Consider the following 22,825-nt stretch of genomic DNA (forward strand, 5'->3'; position numbering starts at 1 on the left):
TCTCAGTGCTGGAGTGCTTACCTCTACTTTTAATACCTATGACTGGCATAAATTAGGGAAGCCTTCATTTCCTAAAAAAGATAGGCTGCTCAAAGGAAGTGATTTGGGGACTACATACAAACTGATTTTCTGAGCTTCTTTTTGAAGAGTCTCTTCTCCGTATAACTAGTCTTAAGTAGAGTCAGTATAGACTTTTATGGTATATACAAAACAATACTAAAATTCAGTGAAGTTCAGGCATATAATCAATGAAATTTTAATGAAAAGATAATCGTAGGTTATTAGATTTGGAAAGGGCCGTGGGATTTTTTAGGGTATGTGTGTGAGGGGGGAGGGTGTGCCCATTCATTTATTTTATGAATGGAAAAGTTAAGTGGCTTGCCCAAAGTCACATCTCACAGTGTAAGTTGGTTAAAAGCAGACAAAATCTAGGTCTCACGTTGCGGACGCCCATGCCTTAAGGGAATAAGAGCGAGCCTCATATGAGCAGAGATTTCCTCATGGCACCCACGAAAGCATTCCTGTAGGGAGTATTAATTGATCTGCTTTGTGCTAGGTCCAGTCCCGGGTGGGTAGGTATACATGGTTGAACAGAAGAACCGAGACCTGCCCTTCTAGAGCCTCAGTTTAGCAGGGGTGGCCACACAGATGGTAAGCCAGTAAGCAGACAAATACATAAGATGGTGAGAAGGTCTGCGAAAGGAACGTTGGGAGTACTGTCATAAGGAATAATGGGGACAGAGCCCTGCCTAGGTTTAATGCTCCGGGCAAGGCGCGTGAGGAGTGACATTTAAACTGAAACCCGAAGGAGCCAGCCCTGTAGTAGAATGAGAGTTCAAGGCAGAGGGAACAAGTTCAAAGGCCCTAAAGTTGAAAAATAAAGTTTGGGGATATTTTGGGAACTGAAAGACTAACGAATGAGGGGGAAGGGAGTATGAGATGGGGACAGAAAAGCAGGTAGGGACTAGGTCATGACTAATCAATATGTTTACCTCTTGCTGAATTACTTCCTTGTTAGGGGATCACATGCTGCTGATTGCGATCTGTGTGGCATTCTATGTCTTAGAGATAGGCGGGTTTTGCTTTGAATACCCCAAGCTTGAGAGTAACTCAGATGGGGTAGCAGAGAAGCAGGTTAGCCTTCTTCCTAAGACTAAAGGCTTTAGCAGTTCCGAAAGTCACAAACACCGTTTCTCTGGCCCAGCCCTAAGTTTAAGGGCAGCTGGACCTTTGTCTTTCTCCGCTCCCCCATTCTCTAAGCCAGTTTGGGAAGTCCCCTGATCACATCACACATATTCCCCTTACTACCAGATGGTCCCCACTGTTCCATGTTCTTTTCCCCTGATGTGAGCTGGGCTGGTTCACTGTTGGTCTTAGCTATTGCTGGTTCTTGCCTTCCTCTTTTTTTTTTTGTTTTCCTTGCCTTCCTTCTGATGGGCAGTATCTCTCTCTGCCCTTTCCTAATCTGAGCTCCAGCCTTCTCCAACAGTTTTCTTGCTAAAGTAGAGAGAGTATTTCAATTGTGTAACCAGTTTGCAAAAGATACTCTGGTGCTACAAAGCTCCTGCTTTTATAGAAAATAATCCGAGAAGTACTGCTGGCGTGCATTTAGAATCTCCCCTCGCCCTTTGGCTCCATTCAGGCCTTTTCCTCTTCTGTATCTTGCTTAGGAAGTATTTCTTCCTAGAAGCCACCTTAAGATTTGTCACCCCATCCCCAAACTCCTTTTCTTCCTCCCCAGATGTGCCTGAATCTGAGGGTTGTACAACCTTGAACCCTCAAGTTAGGATTCTGACCCTTACCCCAAACCATGGGGCCAGATATGTTTCAGAATTCATAATGTTTGAACTTTAGAATGGAATTATGGCATGTTACTATAGCAACTGGTAATCAGGTACTGTTTCTAAAGCACACATATGAATATTCATACTAAGTCAGATATACAGAAAGTATAAGTGGGCTTGTGTCAGTACAGGTTTTGTCTTTAAAGAGATTTACCATAAACTTAGAAAAAGAGTTCAGTTTTTAGACTGATTTTTGGATTCTTGGAATCGTAGATAAGGGATTATGAACACGTATCCTGGTATATGCCTATGTAAACGTGGTAGTTAGAATTTCCCGGCTAAATCATAAAGCCTCATTTAAAATGAAGTGTTACCTTCTCTGCCGCCCCTGTTAATTAATCCATTGGGGTTAATGTGACTTCTGTCCTTCCTCCATGTCTGGGGGTTGCGAGTGACGTCGATGATACGGAAGGCTATGTTGGTTCAGCATAAGTTCTCCAGCCCAAGGCAGCTACACCATCTGGGATGGACAGATGGAAATGTCACAGATGAATGGCAGGAACCTGCAGCAACTGCCATTCAAAGAGATCACTCTTAGAATCTCCTGCGCCTTGACTGCGCGCTGCATTGTGAATGCTTGGCATGTGACCTGTGCTCACCGAGGTGTGACTGACTCGTGTGCGGCCTGAGGAATAAAATTCTTTTAAGCCAAAGCTTCAGGCCGAGCTTAAAACACATCAGCTGCTACAGATGCTGCATAGAGGCTCCTCTGCACACTGACGTGGTTGACTCCCTTTTACGTTTTTAAACTGTTTCTTCAGAATATAGAGTTGGAGTTAAAATGACAGTGGATTCATATGCTGTATCTGAAAGTCTGTGTTTTACACATACACTTTGCAATAAGGAGTATAAGAAAATTCAAGCAGAAAGTTCGGTTCATGCTGGTCAAGTAAGCCCTTCCTTCTTTAAGATTCTTATTCTTGATCCTTTGAACAGGAAAAAAGTAATTAATATGCCATCTTTGGACTTCTTATGCAGAAGTTCTCAAAGTGCAAAGTGGAATTAGTGTTTTCAGTGTTCTTAGACTTTTTTAACCAGTAGTTTCAAAAGTTTAATTTTACTTTGTTCACCACTGTTTACTTTCTAGAAAATGAAGAAGTCAAGGAAACGACTTTACGAGAGCTTAAAATGCTTCGTACCCTCAAACAGGAAAATATTGTGGAGCTGAAAGAAGCCTTTCGTCGACGGGGGAAATTATATTTGGTATTTGAGTATGTCGAAAAAGTAAGTTAATAATTGATGCTGTGGAGGTTTGCCTGATTCTTTATGTTGAGGGCTGTCTGACACTACTGAAGGAAGTATTATTGACTAGTATGGCTTGTCAAATGTACCTGCAATCTGAAGACTTTAAAAATGAAAGTATTACCCGTAATCATTAGAAAAGTCCTGAAATGTATTGAAAGATTTTGTATAATTTAACTGTACAGAGATAATCTTAAGTTTAAACAGTATATTGATTTGGCTTCTGAAGTCTTAGAATCTGTGTTCAACAGGTAATTTTTAGATTTGATTTATTTTAATTAAACCTAAGCAGGGCCTCTGAGAGAGAGGCAAATAAATTGGCAGTGATGGTGCAGGATGATAGAGGTTGGTGTAAGTTACCTCACCAGCATAGGATGGGTGTCCGGATCAGACCTAGGGTGGTGAGTGAGGGGGCTCATGAAGCAGCCTTTTGTGAATTGCCAGTGCTTTGGCTTTGAGGGAAGAAGATGTGCCAGGAGGCAGAAGGTGAGGCTTAAGGAGCTAGATGAGATCACAAGTAAGGAATTGGAACCACAGGAGAAAAGAAGACCACACATTGTTCGAGTTGTCTGCTTACTTGCTTTAGTATATTTTTAAAAAAATTGTTAACTGTTAGTGACAGTTTTAACGATGTGACCTAAGGGCAAATGTATGCTACAGTAATCACTATTATGTACCTATATGATTTTCTTGGTGACCAGCTGACCTACAGCAGTTGGTTATTGTCAAGAACTTAAATCAGTGCCTAAACAAGAGTAAAATAAAATGAACCAGAAGGACCTTTAGAGGTATCCTTGATCAGTAAGTAGCTGGCTCCTGCAGGAACCGGGCTGCACAGCAGGAGGTGAGTGGCAGTTGAGAGAGCGAACAAAGATTCATCTGTATTTGCAGCCACTCCCCAGCGCTAGCATCACCACCTCAGCTCCACCTCAGATCATCAGGCATTAGATTCTGGTAGGAGCACCGGTCCCTAGTGCCAAAAAGGTTGGGGACCCCTGATCTAAAGAAAATTAAGACTGGAAAGGTTTATGTTTGCTTTAGATCAATTCCCAGGTACTCTCTGTGTTATCATGATCACAAAATAGAAAGCATTGTTGCCAAGACGACTGAGCAGTAATGTGGCTTTTGAATTAATTCAGCCTTTACAAATTCTTTTTCTATTTAAAAACAAATATATAGTAATTTTATTACAAACAAAAGTTGAAAAATATCATAAGGCTCTTTGTCATTTTAAGCCCTGTTTTATGGTTTTCCAAAAATTTGTTTTAAGCTTTCTTTTTCTGTGTCAATTTTGGTATTTTCCTAAGAGACCTTCCCCACCAAAATAAAACTAAAATTTTATATATTTTTAAAAAGTTTTAAAAGGATTGCTGTAAAATCAGAGGCTCTTTATATTATTTTTCAGTTGTCAAAAATAATCATGCCATTTGCAGCTTTCACTGCCAAATCATAAAAGTCTGACAGTTGATCCTTTTTATTTCTGTTCTACTCATGGTGATTGTTCACGATTAGTAACAATTTAGTAGGAACAAATGGGCAAATCACCTCTGTGGATCAGACGATCTGTTGTGTCTGAGGTCTCTCTGCTGGTAAGTGGCAGCCAGAACTCCAGTCTTCTGACCTCCAGGCCTGAGATTCTTGCTCTTGCCCTGTAGTTTTTCCATGCGAGGTGACCATCACACCCTCCCATCAGTAGCAGTGCCTAATGATTGATAACAAGTCTCAAGAGAGCAAGGAAAAGGATGCTCTTAAGGGGTAGAGGGTTGTAACAGAGATGCAGGATCACAAGGAGTTAAACAAGCTAGAAATTGCTTTCTCATGAACAAATGCACAGCCAGGCAGTACAGGGCTGGTGTGGTGACTCTGCTCCACAGCCGTAGGAGACCCAGGTTGCTTCTGCCTATCTGCTGCACCACCCCTGAGATGTGGCCCTTGTCCTCAAGGTCAAGATAGAGCTCCAGCTATCACATCCCATTGGACAGGACTTAGTTGCATGGCCACACTTGCTGCATGGCAGAGGGGAACTGTACTCTTCACTCTGGCCACCTATGCATCTGCTTACAGATTGTATTCCTGTGGAGTGAGAGAAGAATGGATATCGAGGGATAGTCCTCTCTGCCACTGCGGGATTTAGAATCGAATATGAAATGAGACACAATTTATTTTCTCTGTTACAAAGCTCTCTTATTCCTCCTGTGCATTTGGGACCTCCTATGCATTTGTTAATTGAAAAAGGCAATTCAAGCGGAGAATCGTTAAGGAATGGCGTATCCATACTTTAAACATTTTATTTTAACTGAAAACATATCAATATATATTTGCCATTATTCAGAGGTGGGTCAAGGCGTTTTGAGTAGAATTCTGATGGCTCTTTCTTACATACGTCATACCCATAAAGCATCAACTATGATATCCCGTGCCAGCTTCTTCAAAGTGAAGCAAAAGCTTAAAAACATTGCAGAACAATCTCAGTGCAGAATCCTGATCACCACCATCACCTGTCCTTGCCAGTGTTTTATGGTGGTTGCGCTCACATTTGATTAGACAGCAGTATGTTTGGTGGCTTTCCTTTATTAAGTCTTTCCAAAATATTAAACTTAATTTTCTTATGAACAGAAACTCTCATCTTTGAAAACATTATTTCGTTGGTTTTTATGGTATTTAGTTATATTAAAATAAATACATCGGTTAAAAATATGTATGGGAGCATTATAAGCAACTGACTGTTTATATGTATACAACGTGATTGGTGGGAACAAAAGTGTGAAGTTGTATGACTAGTGATTTTCTGACTTTTTGGTCTTAAGACTCCTTTACACTTGTTAACATTGGGAACCCTAAGAGCTTTTTATTTATGTGGGTTTTATCTATTAATATTTCTCTTATTAGAAGTCAAACCGAGTGACATAAAAATATGTATTAAGTCATTTAAAAATAATGAACCCGTTACGTGTTTAACATAAACACATTTGTGTGTCAGTCATTCTTCAAGAAAGGTGGCTGGTTCAGTTTGCAACTCGGTTGCCCGCCCAAGTGCTTTTCCTCAAGACAACTACCATACTTGGATGTGCAGCAGAAAGAAGTACTGTACGTGTATTCCTCATTTCATCATGTAGACTCCTAAAAGGACACATACTCAAGAACTGACATTTAATAAAAGTAATAATTTTTACTACTTCCTCAAAGACATCCTTAACTAAAACCGATTTCTTTTTATTTTAACTGCAAGGGTGTGGCATCGAAGAATCCAGTGCCTTGATTCATGCTAAAATACCATCAGTGTAAATGTCAACACAATGAAAAAGGCTGTGTTACTATGAGTATAGTGTCTGAGAACCCCTTCCAGATATCTACAGATCGCATTTGAGAACTGCGGTCGTAGATGGTCATCTATAAACAATAAACTCTAATTGTGTTGTGGGCCTTAGTCTTGTGCTTTACAGAGGGAATGGAGAATGTTGGTTATTCTGGAAATTCAATGAGACTGGTTAAGTCAAGTTTCTACTTGATAAAATTTGAATGAATTTTAGAATGATCTCTAAGATTTTTGAATATTGATTTGTTTGGAGTCCTGTAAATTTTTATTTCAATGGTATTTTTTAGCTTGTTTTCATTTTTGTACTGATTGTGTTGATCACTGCTAATCTTAAGGATCATTTCTTTTAGAAGTATTTCTCAGGTCTCCCAGGAGTACTTTCAAGGCTTGATTTTATTGCAGAATTATATTAAAGATGTACAATGCACTGTGCTAAAAACCACTGTTTCCCCCCTCCTTTATACATTATAGAGTCTTATCTCTACTTTGTATTGCTTTTCCTTTGAAAACTGCTAAAATGATGCCTGAAAGGTTTTAGGGAGAGTGAAAAGTACACAGGGTTATTATTTGGGACAGCACTGGGGAGCAGTAAAAATGGAATTTCTCTTAAAAGAGAACCTTGATTTAATAGAATATCCTGCTTTAGCTTTAAAAAGGTTATAGATGGAAAGCAAAAAATTTAAAAAATGCGGACTGTGTATGGGATGAATTATTATCCAAGATGCTTTTTTAAGTTGTTAATATGTGATTTATGGGCCTACCTAATTTTGGAGATTAATGGCTCCCTATTTAATTTTTAGAATATGCTTGAATTGCTGGAAGAAATGCCAAATGGAGTTCCACCTGAAAAAGTAAAAAGTTACATCTATCAGCTAATCAAAGCTATTCACTGGTGCCATAAGAATGACATTGTTCATAGAGGTAAGTATGGAATTTTTGAACTGGAAAATATTAAACATAAAGTTAACAAACTATTTCACATAATACTGTCAATAAGAATATTTTCATAGGCACTGACATTCCATTTAATTAAATATAGTTTCAAAATATGGGATATGAGACATTGTTTGCCTTCCAAGGCTCCTTTTGCATCACCAAAAGGGTGGACAGCAAGTTTATTTGGATATTATGGTGAGATCTCTGTGTTTGTATAACCATATCCACTCTCAGCTGTAGAACTATACAGTGATGCAAAGAACTCAGCAAATGCAACTTTAAAGCTTACTTGGGGGCAGGGGGAGACCCTCTCCCTTGCCTTTTCGTCCTATAGGTAGACCAGGTAACGTGAAACAAACCCAGAATCCGGCTTTAGAGATGGCCCCTCGGTCACTGACCCCCACCATTGACAGTCACTGCTCATTCCCATCCCCAGTCTGTATCTTCACCTCCTGATTTTCCCCCAGCTATTACAGAAAAGTGCCCAGTGTTGCAGGTTACAGGCATGATCAACCTGGCATAAAGGCCATGATTATACTTCCATAAACTTTTATTTTGTCCTTTATTGCCGTGAGGTGGGTAGTTCATAGTAATAAAAGGGAAATTACTTTCTCAGTACCATCTTTAACTCTACACCATTTATCTTCTGATAATCTCTCTTGCATTCTAGAGTTTTACAGTAATGGGACACAAATTAATACAATAATAAAGCTAAAAAGTGTTTATCAGAAAATCTTGCTATATCCACTTATCTGAATTATCAAGTAAATGAATATTACATTTTAATCAATCTATACAGACACACAAGGATACCACTTTTAAAATAGTCTTACTTTAAGAATAGCTTAAAGGTCTTGTGAAGAATGCCAACTCCTAATATTTCTAGAAAGAGACAGCTTGTGTTTCTGTTGCATTTGACTTTCCTAGCAGATACCTTCTCAAGGGTGTCATGGATAGATCTCTAAGTCAGCTGCCTATCTAGTATCTAGGGTAAAATAATAGTCTATATTACAGCTCGAGGATATTTGCAAGAAACTGATTTAGCTGCATTTCCATGGTAATACTGTGATTATTAGCAATGGAATCCATGATAATGAAATCTACAGTCCTGCTTTTCTTTCTCCATTTTCACCTCTACCATATGATATAGATGACTGGTACTCTAAAAATAGAATTGTGAGATGCTTCCCAAGAGGGGAATTAAATTGCATTTTCTGCATGTTTGCATTCCTCAACTCCCACCACATCATCAAAAGACCCATGGAAAAAATGAGAAATTTTATTTTGAGTCATTCAATTATAGCTTCAGCATTAGACATTCGTAATTGTGAACCACACAAGTTAGACATATGTAAATACAGAAATTATATAGAAAACCATTACAGAAAAATGTATCTTTTATGTATTTTGTCTCCAGTAAATATAATGCTATCTACTTCCTCTCATATGTGTTTTTAAGGTATCTTGTATAGGTGTGAGCATTTTATAGTCTATCTTCAGAAATTTGTGTTATTAGTATTTTATAAAGTAAAAATAGTTCCTTGAAATGTGATGGCCTAGGTTTAATCATTGTTATATTCCTCTCAGATGCAATTAATGCCTTTAAGATTTAAAGAGAAAAAAATGTTTTTGAAATTGTGGCCTGCATGTTTCTCAAAAAGAGATTAATCAAAACTTTTATGTACCAGCATAGAATGTGTTACTCTGCTTTTGCTGCCACAGGTTTCCATTCAAATAACTGGATATTTCTAGTTAGGTACTATTATAGCGATCTAATGGTGTCAATCAGCAGTACGTGGGGCATTTTTTAATAATTGTTTTTTTAATCTTGATATTCTAGATATAAAGCCAGAAAATCTCTTAATCAGCCACAACGATGTTCTGAAACTGTGCGACTTTGGTAAGTTAAAAAGAAATTTAGCCCTCTAAGTATAGTAGTCCTCCCTTATCCGCAGTTTCACTTTCTGAGGTTTCAGTTAGCCACGGTCAGCCGAGGTCCAAAATATTAAATGGAAAATTCCAGAAATAAACAATTTATGAGTTTTAAATTGTATGATGAAATCTCACGCCTTCCTGCTCTGTCCCACCCGGGGTGTGAATCACTTAGTATCTGTCTCAGTTAATCAGATTGACTTCAAGTTATCCTAGCGCTTGGGTTCAAGTAACCCGTATTTTACTTAATAATGGCCCTATGTGCAGAGAAGCCATAAAATGCTTTTAAGTGAAAAGGTGTGTATGTGTAACACAGCATATAGGGTTCAGTACTGTCTTCTGTTTCTGGCATTTGCTGGAGTGATCTTGGAACATAGCCCCTGTCATAAAGGGGGGACAACTGTACAGAATTAATTTAGGTAGCTTTTAAAGGCATATTAAAAGTATTTTTTATGTTTTGACTTAAAGTAGCACAGGGACATTCTATTGCGTCATATGTTGCAAAGTTGATTGCTGGAAGAGTACTCTCTTTTCTCTACATAATCTATTTTGTATATTTTCTATATTGTCTACTATTTTTAAAAATTCATCATGCAGTATTTAATGAGAATTCAAAGGAAATATATACATACACGTGCATACATTCATAAGCCCGGCACTTAATGACTCTGGAAAAATAATTTCTAGGAAATATGTGACCTTCTGGTTTGAGTAGGATAAAAAAAAATTTTTTTGTAATATTTTAAATGTTTATAGAAATTGTTTCAGGCATAATCATAAACACTAAAAATATGCCTATGTAATAAATATACACGTGTGTATGGTGTATATGCAAAAGTTATATATATATCTATAAGGTCAAAAGATATTTTAGAACAATTCCATTCTCTTTAAATAAATGTTCCATGAATGAGATTAGTAAGTGATGTATAATATTCCAGCTCCTGGTTGAATGTTTAAGGAAGTTTTTGAGTTGTATTCTGTTCTAGGAGAAAATCGTGTATTGTTTCCCATATATAAAACTCTATTAAGCACTATTAAACATTTAAATTTAAATGTTCAGTATAGTTTTAAAACTATAGGGTTTTTAAATCATGAGTCACTTTTTTAAACTATGCTTTTGTCTAATCCATATGCTGAAAAATAACGACTTTTTTTAAATGATATTTTTCCAGATATTCAAATATAATCACAAATACGATGTAAACGTCCACATGTAGATGGGAATACATCTCTTTTCATATACAAAAGTTAGATTAGTACTTAAGAGATGGGGCACAAGTAAGAAATGGAAGCATTCCAAGAATTCACTTTAGAATGACTGATTCTGTCCAGTATAGCAATTAGAAGCGTGTGTAGCTGTTTTCACTCAATGTTTTCAAAGAATTTGAATATTACAGACCTGCTTGCTTGAGGAAAACTTTTACAGCCCTTAATTTTCTTCATACTTTATGATAAATATTGCAAAGAGTCCTGCTATATCTACTAAAGATCTTAAGAAGTACTTAGGTGAATAAAAAGAAAATAATGAATGCTGTATTTAAAAGATTTTGATCTTGGCATTTTTTAGCATTTCCTAAGTATATGGTTTTCAGGAGTGATAGCTGTTCTCGACTTCCTATCCGTCACATGATTACCACCAAGTACTGAGACTTCATGCACCTCTTAGACCCTTTACCTCATATGCATCTGTAAACTATGAGTCGATGATCTGCTTAAGCGCCAAAGTTACTGAAATTTGTAAAGCAAGTTAGAAATATAAAAGATGCCTGTAGAATGGTTAATAATAGGAAAAGAGTATCCCTGCTCTAGCATCATTTAAAGAAAAGACCATTTTAAATGGTCAGGAAGTTCCGCGTGGCAGCACCATGCAGCGTTCTGTGCCTTGGGCATCCCAGTGACGACTTCCTAATTACTTTCACTCCCAGAGTCTGTAGCTCCTTTGTTTAGCGTGAAGAACCCCATTCAAAACAAACATTTCTTCAAAATGTGTCTTACAAAGAAGTATTGATGAACTGAAGTTAGGGTTTTGTTTTTTGCTGCGATTGTTTTTGTTTTTTTACTGTTCCATTTTAAGAAACACTATTTTCCACTTTTCAAACCTGACATACACCTCAATTTTTGCCCCTAGTTTTAATCATTCTGGTTCTCTATAACTATTCACAATGAATCCATATTGCTTTTGGTGAGTTACATGGGTAATTAACTTACCTGCTGGTTTATTTTGTGACCCTGAAACCTTTTGATAGGGTTTTTGGGGAAAATAGTAATGGAGTCTATAAAATTTCTCTAATCCACTTCTCAGTCACATTAGGAGATGAAAATAATTTTGGCCTGCTTTTTTGCCATCATTGCCAACCGTTAGTTGTTTATGTAATGGCTTGAACTGATCAGCTAAGTTCCACGTAACAGAATATGATGACTGTTTATGATAACATTAGTTTAGCTTTGACTTCTGGCTCTTGTGGGACTTCATTTTGTTCCTAAGATTAGCATTTATTGTGAGAACTAATTTAAAAATATGCTCTGTATTTAAGGCTCTGCCACCCTGAACAAGCCCAATCCCGTCTGATCTCGGAAGCTAAGCAGGGTCGGGCCTGGTTAGTACTTGGATAGGAGACCACCTAGGAAGACCAGGTGCTGTAGGTGTAAAAAATAAAAAATAAGGATTGTAAGCTGACAAGATCTTTGCAATCTGTGAGGTCAACCAAGGGTTGCCTCGCCTAAAAAATAGATAGATAGATAGATAGATAGATAGATAGATAGATAGATAGATAGATAGATAGATAGATAGATAATGGAAGTAGAAATATGCTCTGAATGCTTACAAAAGCTGGTGATGATTTCAAAAACATGGATTTCTTTAGCATAGGGTAGACTGGTTTTTTAGTGAATACATATTTTAATTGACATATGAACAGTGACCTTACTTTTTAAAATAACAAAGAAACTGTTAATAAGCAGCTCATCAATACCAGTCATGTTCTTTTTATGTTCCTTTAAAATATTGCTAGCCCTGAAATATTTTGCCATCGTGAAATTATTATTTCTTTTTCAAAGTTACACCTTTCGGCTTTGCTGTCTTTCAGGTTTTGCTCGGAATCTGTCAGAAGGCAATAATGCTAATTATACGGAATATGTGGCCACCAGGTGGTATCGGTCCCCAGAACTCTTACTTGGGTGAGTTACTTTCCCCCAGTAGAATGACATGTATATATCTGCTGATCCTAATCATTAGCTCTGGGGTCATCTATGGAAGATAAGAACTTCCGTTAAATGCCAGCTACCTGTTACCTAGTCCAGTGTAACAAACCATCCAAAAACTTAATGGCATAAAACAAACACCATTTTATTTGCTTATGATTCTGGCTGCCAGTGATTTAGGGGAGTCAGCGATTTGAGTTCAGCTGGATGGTTCTGCTCGTCTCAACTGGAGTTGCTCACGTAGCTATAGTCTGTGGGTCATCTGGAAGCTAGTTGATTTACGGGGCCTCAGTTGGGACAGACCATCTCTGTTCCGTGGAGACTCATCCTCCTCTTGGCTATTCCAAGTTTCTTTGTGTGATAACAGAAAACTTCTTGCAGCATAAGTGGTTTTCATTCTTCTGTTTGCGTGGCTTTTGTGTCATTGGCCAAAGCACATTATATGGCCAAGCCCTGATTCAAGGGATAGAGAGATAAACTCCAACTCTTGATGAGAGGAGTGGCAAAGTCACATTACAAAGTGGCAGATGTGCAGAAATGGGGCGATTATTGCCGCCATCTTTGTTAATAATCACCCACGTTAAGAATGGGGATGTCCACAGAGTTTGTTTTTGTCTATGTTTCTCTTTCTGGGTGTACCTCTCTCTGGACTCACTGGGATGCATAGTGCATTTTCTTTTGGGAGGGATTGTAAATTTCCTGGACAGTGTTTGCCAAGGAAGAAATTAGTATAAATTAGATCAGTCATAGAACCCGAACTGAGCATTCAAGTATGGTAGAAGGACTCAGTATATGGTTTTGTCTATAAAATGGCCCCAGTGAGATAATTGTGGGGACAGCCTTATTATAAAAGTTCAGAGAGGATTTGCTGCCTACTGATAACTATCAGAAAACTGTGGTTATATGTGGGAGCTACCAAAAGTAGAGGGGACTCCAACTAATTTTGATCTAAATTGAATATTGCTAATTAATAATTGCAAGTGCTACTCGAAGAACCTTATTATTATTTGTATAAAAATCCCATTGATATCAATTGATATTTGGCTAACATTAAGAATTTACATTTTTGTACATTCTCAAGACTTTGATATTCAAAATAGTTCCAGCTGTGTAAATTATTCAAATCAGTTGACAGAAGAAAAATAATGTGTAGGGGGTATGTGGAGATATTTCTTAGGTTTTTTTCATCTAGCACAAGTTTTTTCTCTCGTATAGGTATTCAGGAAAGATTAGTATCTTTCCCTCCCCAACAAGCTTCCTCAAAAAAAATCTACTTGATGTTTCCTAATATGGTTCTTAGGTTTTTGTGGGAAGGAAATGAGAAAAATAAAATATTGACTTATTGTTCAGTGATTTATTGTCCTAGAAAACTACTCCGTATACTGTTAACAGTGCTTTAATTTTAAGAATTTGGTAAAAGTTTTATATTACTACTATATGGTATTCTAGAATTTTATCCCATTTTCAGATATTTTATTTTGGCTTTCCCTAAAGCTTGGAATATTTATGTTTGAAACTAAAGAAAACATGGTTTGTTAATCTGCTACATATAATTTGAGTTAATGCATTACATATTGAGATATATGTATAATATTTTGAGGGCCATACCTAGATTTTTGTGTATAGCCTCCATTTTTTAATAACAGTAACATCCTAAAGTCCCCTGGTAAATAAACTCAGATCCTAGAAGAGAGCTAAATCCCTAAGTAAATGGAAAAAAAATGCTTTGAGGGGAATAGCTATCATAAATCCCCATATATAGGGTACAAATAGATTCAGGTGAATAATACAGTAGTGCATAGCACAATCTTAGTTATTAAAAATTGCGACTGCAATCAGAGGTTAAATAATATTCAGTGTTTGTTGTTTAAGAAGAAATATAAGTCAGTAGCACATTTTAATAGACTGAACTCAAAAAATGGACAAGATGTAACTTCTGACATTTAGAGAGCTAAAGGATAATTTCCTAGAGAATGAATTTCTTGGGAGCATTTCATTCCCCAAGTGAGGCATTATCAGACGTGCGTACTTTATTAAGGTTTATTAAGCCATTCATGTTCAAAATATACTCGGATGTGAATAGATTTCGACTTAGTGTATGTTTTCTAAATTGGTATTAAACTGTTGGTTTTATTAGCATAGATTTATTCACTTATGTTCTGAATTTTTACTTGGCTATCCATAATTCCTTTTTTTATCCTCGCTTTTTTCCACGTGGTACTTTTTAATTTCTTAAATACACAAATGTACTTTCTTAATTGTGTACATGATTTGTGTATTTAGTTTCTTAAATACACAAATCATGAATCTGTTCAAAATAATTTGGAAATTACTTCTTCAGTTGCCAAGATCATCTTTCCTTTTGCTTTTCAGAGCACCCTATGGGAAGTCTGTAGATATGTGGTCAGTGGGCTGTATTCTTGGAGAGCTTAGTGACGGACAGCCTTTATTTCCTGGAGAAAGCGAAATTGACCAACTTTTTACTATTCAGAAGGTGCTAGGACCACTTCCATCTGAGCAGATGAAGCTCTTCTACAGTAATCCTCGCTTCCATGGGCTCCGGGTAAGAGGCTTTGCTAAAACCCAAAATAGAATCACTACAGCAGTATTTAAATCTTTGTTCATTACACAATGGAATGCTAAGCTATTCCTTTTCCCATTACAATGTTCATAATCCCCATTATAATATTTTATTTTTGAATCTTATATAGTATTTGTGAATTTTAAAAAGTGGTCTGATTTGAAAGTGGGAGCTGCTAATGTTTTTCCTAATTTGAAAGTTTCGATTTTTTTCAGTGATTTCTAGTATATGCATTATTATATTCTAAACTTTGGTTGTCTCAGACTGTTTCTTTCTCCAAAAAGCATCCCCAAAAGATATAAAGATGTATAAATGGCTGTTGCTTATTTGAGCAAACATATTTGTAGTAATTTGAGGAAAACTATGAATATTTGCATTCTGCAGATTTAAAGGTGCTGTTCTAGCAGCTATTTCTTGTTTGTCTGTTGATGTGAAACATCAAATCTTCTTTTCAAACTAGCGTGTTGTCTTGGGAAGCCTTTTCTAGACTTGCTAATTTTGTACAAAACTTGTTTTCAGAGAATATACTAAAAAAAATCTTAAAATATAAACTTTCCCCAAATGAGAGACAATCAGCTTGCACAGGTATCTTAATTGGAGTGGCCAGTAACAGGCTGTTTTTTCCATCTACCCCAAAAGCTATTTCCATCTACCCCTGTTTGGGCCAACGTGCCAATTGGTGGCCATTGTGGGAACTATAAAATAAGCTCACCACCACTTCCTTTCTTACTCTTAAATGTATAATTCTCAAACCATGTTTTCTTGACATTTGCAAAGCACTTCGTTTCTTCCTCTTTCTGGACCTCAGTTCATTTCACTTTGAAGAACTCCCCTTCCCTCACATGAGTACCCAACACAGTATCCGCTCCTGAATGTGGAAGGAACAAGTGAACCGAAGTACATACAGTTTCCGGCTCATCTCCTTCCAGCTTTCTCTCTCTTCTGAATCTGAGTTACCCTTGACAGTTTCTCTCGTCTCCTTTTAATTTTTCTTTTTTTAAAGTGAAAATTAGCCAAATTACGATCATTAATTAGGGTGCAAATAGTTCAACAGTTGTTGAGCATTTGTCATACTAGAGGCTGAAAATGTGACAATAGGATTCACCCTCAGTCTAGTAGAAAGGAAAATCTGTTCAGAAATAAAGTTAATCATAATTCACAAATTCCTGTTTTACTGACCTCAGCTCATACCTGTCTCCATTCCCGTCCCTCTCCAAACTCTCATCACACTTGCCTTTCTATATCTGTGACTTTCATAAACATTCCAGGGTTTTTCCAACTTCATGGATTTTGGACTTGCGACTTAACCACTGACCCCTTCTCATTCTGGAAATCTCGGCTCCAAGAATGCCCCCTCTCTGCCCCCCCCCAACATACCATTCCTGCCTCCTTCCTGTGTTCTTCCATTGCACCCTTTTTTCCATCAAAGCACTGATACTGATCATAGTATGTAATTACTTTATATGTTTGCTTGTTAATTTTTAACTGCCTGATTCTCATCCACTAGAATTTAAGCTCCCCAAGGACAGAAACCATATCTTTTATCACTGTATTTCCAGTCTCTAACACAGAGCCCAGCACATCTACTAGGGACTCAGTGAATATTCGAATGAGCACTTGAACCAGCCTGTGTTGTTCTCACTCAAGCTCGACTATGTTTCCCTTTTCTCCATCTCTAATGCTTTCACTCTTAGCACCTTTTACCTGAACTATTGACAACTGCTCTCAAACTGATCTTTCCAACTTTCTCTCTTTACTTCGGTCTTTTCACATTGACTTAAGTATGTGCTTCCATCAAACTGCACATTTAATTCTATTTTCATTGTGTTTAAAGCCCCTACAGGATCTCTGATTAAGTTTAAACTCTTTAGGGTAGCAGTAAGAGCCCCTTGCTCCGAGCCCCCCAACCTTGTCTCTTCTCTTGTCCCATCCCTTCCCCCTACTCTGCAGCCACATGGACCTTCTCACCATTTCCTTGACATGTTGCTTCTATAGTGCTGTATTTTCATTCCTATAATGCTCCCAGCCCTCACCCCACTTCCTAGACAGCTCTTTCTCTTCCCTCCCTCAGACTCATGTCACATGTCCTCCCTCCGAGAAGTCCTTCTAGACTCCTCCAAGGGAATTGATAGCTCCCCCTTCTGTGTTCCTATAGCTCTAGGGTCATCTCTCTTGCAGCACTCACTGCAGTCTCTTTTAAATAGCTGTTTGCAAAATATGTATCCTCACTGGACTAACAAATTCCGTGAGGAAATGAACTATCATGTTCAGCATTATATTTGCAGCACACCTAGAATAGCGCCCACTAGGTTTAATGGTATTAAATGATTGAGTATCTGACCTCAGGATTTTAACACTAACTGCTAGAACATCAAGCCTGGCCTGCTGGCTGCCTTGCTCTTTGCCTGGTTAAAGAGACTCTATGCTGGATTCGCTGGAGTGAGTGTAAACGGATCTGTAATGGCACCTGGCTACTTAATAACTTACAGATTAGCTGAAGAGTTAAAATTGAGCATGAAATGATTAAGAAACAGTACGGTTTATAATAAAGCATGGTATATAATAAAGTACCACATTCTTAACTACATTACTCTGTTGTCTAATACACCTCAGCATGGTTGAGACCATGAGAGTGTGAAACATTCTGGAAAGTTAGAAATCATATTTCTCTGGATTCACTAGAGAACCATTTGTGGAGGATTTGAAATTTGAAATGGATATTGAAGAATGAGTAGCTTTTGGGTTAGACAGGCCACATGAAGGTTATCTTTTCCTCATTTGTCCTGTTTGATCACAGACCTCACTGTGCAGTATTATCTGTAAAATGCTAGAGAGCACACGATGCTACTGCTTATAAATATCCTTCTGAGAAACGGCTGTTTCCGACACTTTGATTTTCATAGACCTTAATATTTTTACATTTTAGTCTGAATGTGTTTCTGGTGTTTTAACTAAATTAGCTTAATCTTTTTGGAGGTTTAACATCTTTTGATGAAAAGTCTTTCTTTATCATTTTTCTTGAGAATGCCTGCGACAGATAGTTAAGCACATAGGGCGTGTAACCTATAACTGCCGTGACACATGGCCTCACCAATAACCAATCCAGTGTCGTTTGCATTTTGATTCAGTTACGTAGAGATTAGAAAATAAGATGTTGCTCTAGTGGTGTGCATTATTTTCAAAAAGGAACAATTGCTGTCCCATAGTATAGGGCATAGATTCTGGAGTTAGACCGCTGGGGTTCAGAACCTGGCTCCATATTTACTACTAAAACGACCTTAGGCAAGTTTCTTGTGTCTCTGTTTCTTCGCATATAAAATGATGATACAGATGTTCTGCCTGATGGGGTTGTTGTGAAGATTAAATGCTACATCTCAGATGCCCAGACCAGGGCCTGACACATAGTAAGTGCTCAGTAAAGAGGCCACTCTCATTGTATGACACTGGCCAAAGAGATGAAGGAAGGGAGAAAAAAAAATCTACTGATCAGGATATACTTTAAACTTCTATTCTAGAGTTTTGGTAATTTGTTGAATTATCTAATATTAGAATGGTAGCTTTCATTCAAAAGCACATAAATTAATTTTTTTAAGTTAGGTGCTTGCTTAGTCATTTTTTATCGTAATATTTCTAATACATTTTGACTTTCAGCATTAATTTTCTTATCAAGGAAATGTTACTTCTAAGGGGAAAAAAAAGGAAGGGGTATCTGGTAACCTAAGATAGGCCTCATAAGCAAAATATTCATTAAAATGTCTTAATATAGATAGAGTCTTTTATCACAGCATGACAAGTAGCTCTCTCTCTGGGCTGGTATTTAATGCTCTGACAACACCTGGAGAAACCTCTGTTCCTCTTAGGAGCGGTGCCTAGGTTTGGAACGAGTGTAGGTTTTGGGCCACAGATTTGGGGGCAAATACTAGTTCTGCTTTTTAATTGTATGACTTGCCTTGGACTAGTTATTTGAACTTTCTAATTATCACCTTCCTCATCTTGAAATAAGAATAATTGCTAAAATGCGTCATATAGCATCACTTTCCCCAGAAATCAGTTTTAGGTTATTGCTTGTGTGTCTGTGTTAAGCTCGTGGTAGTCCTTCTACTGCCTCTGTCTGGGAGGTGCTGTCCTACTTTTATTGGTTCTCACATTTTTCTCATCTTTCAAAACCTAGTTCAAATATTATCTATGGATTCTTTCTTCTACAGCCACAAACCACCTTGGTCTCCTTTCTCTGAGCTTCAAGTAGAATTTATGGCTGCGCAATTCAGTACTGATTGCTTTTCCAGCCTGACTGTGAAGTGCTTGAGTTCAAGGTTTAGGTCTTACCCAGATTCTGTCTCCCCCACCATACCTGGCAGTGTGGTCTGAGGTCATAATCACTCCCTTAAATTCCTTGTTTGAATTTTACCACATAACTAGCCCTCCCATCCACTTATTTAGCAGTATAGGGATTTCAGTACTTTAAAATGCTCTTATGTTGGTGTAAAAAAAATAGATATTAAAAGCAAAGTAGCCCTCTCATTGGGAGGGGAGTTCATGGCATTGGGCTGATACTTCACCATCCACTTAGATATTGTGAAATGTGAAGTGGCAGAGGGAAGGACAGAGTATCTAAATAAACTTGACCTCTTCCCCTCATTTTATTTAAAAGTGCATTTGTTAATTTAGGAGCCTGTTTGCCTTCTGTTTCAACTTACATAAAGGAAGGAATTGAAAACAGATCATTAAAACAGTGTATTAAAAGTGATAATAGAATGTGTGTCTGAATTTACTATTTCTACTTCTGTGGACTTTCAGGTACTATCCTCTCTGCCCTTTTCTCTTTTCTTTTAAAATTCTCTAATTTTCAGGAGTAAATGATATGTTATTGTGAAAAAGACTTAAGGATTGTATAAGTGGACAAATTCTGTATAAGCCATATTATAATGGAATTATCTATATAAGCAGACAGCACTGTATAAAATATATAAATACAGTTTCAAATTTTTATGTTTTGGTTTGTTTTACATGCTTCAGTATTGTCTAGCTAGAGATTTAAGTATCATCTTTCACCTGTGACTTTTCCTGTTATTTAATACCCAGTTCTATCAATCCATACTTCAAATACATAGACACCAAAAATAATATCCATATAAAGTAAATTTGACTTTGATTGGCACCAGGACAATATCCATCTGCTACCTCCTCCAGAACTCAAGCTTATGCACACACGTAACCTTCTCCGCGTGCTAACACTCCTGTCATTTCGCTCTTACAGTTTCCAGCTGTCAACCATCCTCAGTCATTGGAGAGAAGATACCTTGGAATTTTAAACAGCATTTTACTTGACTTGATGAAGGTGGGACAAATTGATGTTGTCTGTATAAAATGTCTTCTGTTAATGGTAAATAACGGGGGACTATGTTAAAAGGCATGTCACTTATTTAAAATTGCAGCAGTACCTGGTAACATTCCATCTAGACAGGACCATGAGATACCTAAATTACATTCCTAAAATGGACAGGATAAATTAAATATAAATAATAAGAAATAATTAAATTTATTCAGCACTCAAGAGCTGCTCAGGCTTAAGGTATTAAAACAAATCTTAAAATGAATGTTGAAAGAAGAGATTCTAACATTTTTTGCATGATATTCAGAGCCTCCCATAAGATTATTTTTTCCAGTGAACCTAATTCTGCTTTTTTCATAACTTGGCCTCTTCTCTCCCAGATGGATGGCTCATTCTGGCTCTTTATTTTTTAAATACAGATACTTGACAGTACTGCTTCTGCCATGCCTGAGTGTTCCTCCTGTTGCTAGTGCCCCTGTCCAGGAGGCCTTCCTGCTCTGGACTACTGAAAAACATTCTCGCAGTTGTTTATTCATGTTTTTCTTCCCCGAGTAGACAGTGAGTCAGCCCCTTGAGTGAGAACTTTTTTTTTTCCTATTTCTCCAGCTTTCATTGCAGTCAGCCAGTGTATAAGCAAACAAGTGCTGATTTTTTGATAGTAAGTCTTTAAACAAACACTTGTTAATAGATCAGGTTTGTTTTATGCCTATTCAGACAATCATCAAAATCAGAGGAGGTTACACTGTGCACAGAGCCTTTAAAAGCGTACTTAGCACAGTCGGAAATTGCAGAGCAGTGCTCTCAGAACTCTGCTCTGCTTTAAACTATGTTAATCTGAGTTCCAAGGAACACTGCGTAAATAGGTGTGGGGTCAGACATGGGGGAGAGGAGTGTGGCCTTAGGAAAAGGCCACACAGCATAAAACCTTTTGTAGAGATTCACAATAATTATTAACATATAAAGGCATTCAGAAATTCAACCGCAAAGAAGCATTTCTGTCTCACTCAACATTTCCCAAATTTAATTAAATACAAAATACTTAAAAAAAAAAAAACAAAAAAACAACTCTACAGCACTACTATTCTTCTAAACACAGATTGCAAGATGCTATTTAAAAAAGAACCCTCAAGGCTCATTCAGATTAATTAGGCATAAATTATCCGTTAAATCAGTTGGGTTTTGTCAATCTCTTCTTTCACGCAATCAATATTTATCAGGGTCTTAATTATTTAGTAACTTTTAAAATGTAAATAGAATAAAGTAAAAGAACTGAATTAAATTGCAATTCCATGTTTTCTGCCTTCTGTCTTTTTTTAGTTAAAAATATTTGAACTTGTCAAATATTTGGTTGCAGAAGGAAATTTAACTTTGTGTGGTGAACACAAAATGCAATATACATAGACGTATTATTGAATTGTACACTTGAAACCTTTGATTTTATTAACCAATGTCACCTCAATAATTTTAATAAAGAAAAGTAATTGAACTTTTTTGTTCAGTCATTGCCAAATGTAATTACCAAGCATCGGTGTGATAGCTGGTAAAATCTAGCACAGATAAAAGTACAAAGAAAACCTGAATCTTTCTGCGTTCATATCAGTTTGAAAGTTAAACAGTCTAATTCCTATTCATTTAATATATTTACCCTCGAATTTCTTTAACATTAAAGAACAATTTCTATCAAAAATATATATTCATAAGGTATATAAATTCTGTGTATATCTCAGTTAATTTTTATAATGTAGGCGTATCTCTGTAACCCCAGCCAAATTGAGATATGAAAAATTATTAACACCCCAGAAGCCTCCTCATGACCCCCACCCAAACTCTACACCCCACTGTTCCCCAACTCCTGGAAACCATGATTCTGTCTTCTGTCACCAAAGATTAATATTGCCTTGTTATTATTGAATGTTAATATATAGAATTATTCCTTTTGTCTTTTAGTTATTTTTGAAAATGAATTTGAAAAATAACATGCCATTTATCCTTTCATGAAGAAATATATTCTCTATGCCATTTCCCTAAAGCAGATTTGATAATTTTATAAGTATGTAAGTATCTAAAAATGGCCATTTCATTCTGCATATGTTCACACGTCAGCCATTTTAGTTGGGATACAAGTCTTCAGAATTAATCCAAGCCCCTAATAACTTCAAGAATGGCCACAATAATTATATGGGTTCCCTTTTAATTAAAAAATAATAATAATTTTTTTTCCCAAAAACACTGAATTTTGAAACTATTTACTTGGTAAGTTTTATGCTTTCCTTATAATGACTTCATCCTTCCAAATAACTTGAAAATTAACAGCTGTATTCCTAAATATAAAAATATTTCTCTGTGTGTGCATTAATTTCTACTGTTGATAATCTTAAATTAAAATAGTACTTTAATGTTGCTAAATATTTGGCTTCTGAAAGATCACATGTACTTCT

The 22,825-nt window shown here is 36.8% G+C and overlaps 1 protein-coding gene and 1 pseudogene across 7 annotated transcripts in view; both read left to right on the forward strand.

Moving 5' to 3' along the window:
- Positions 1-22,825, forward strand: part of CDKL5 (cyclin dependent kinase like 5) — a 155,073-nt gene that overhangs the window by 99,898 nt on the left and 32,350 nt on the right. For all 7 annotated transcript variants that reach the window (XM_023532316.1, XM_023532318.1, XM_023532317.1 and 4 more), the window contains exons 5-10: positions 2,932-3,068; positions 7,203-7,323; positions 9,179-9,238; positions 12,360-12,450; positions 14,848-15,037; positions 20,313-20,393. In XM_023532316.1, the coding sequence (XP_023388084.1) occupies positions 2,932-3,068; positions 7,203-7,323; positions 9,179-9,238; positions 12,360-12,450; positions 14,848-15,037; positions 20,313-20,393 (680 nt within the window). The remainder of the gene's footprint in view (positions 1-2,931; positions 3,069-7,202; positions 7,324-9,178; positions 9,239-12,359; positions 12,451-14,847; positions 15,038-20,312; positions 20,394-22,825) is intronic.
- Positions 11,801-11,919, forward strand: LOC111741714 (annotated as a pseudogene).

The sequence above is a fragment of the Pteropus vampyrus genome, unplaced genomic scaffold (genome assembly GCF_000151845.1).
Source record: "Pteropus vampyrus isolate Shadow unplaced genomic scaffold, Pvam_2.0 Scaffold81, whole genome shotgun sequence".
In the NCBI taxonomy this organism is placed as follows: Eukaryota; Metazoa; Chordata; class Mammalia; order Chiroptera; family Pteropodidae; genus Pteropus; species Pteropus vampyrus.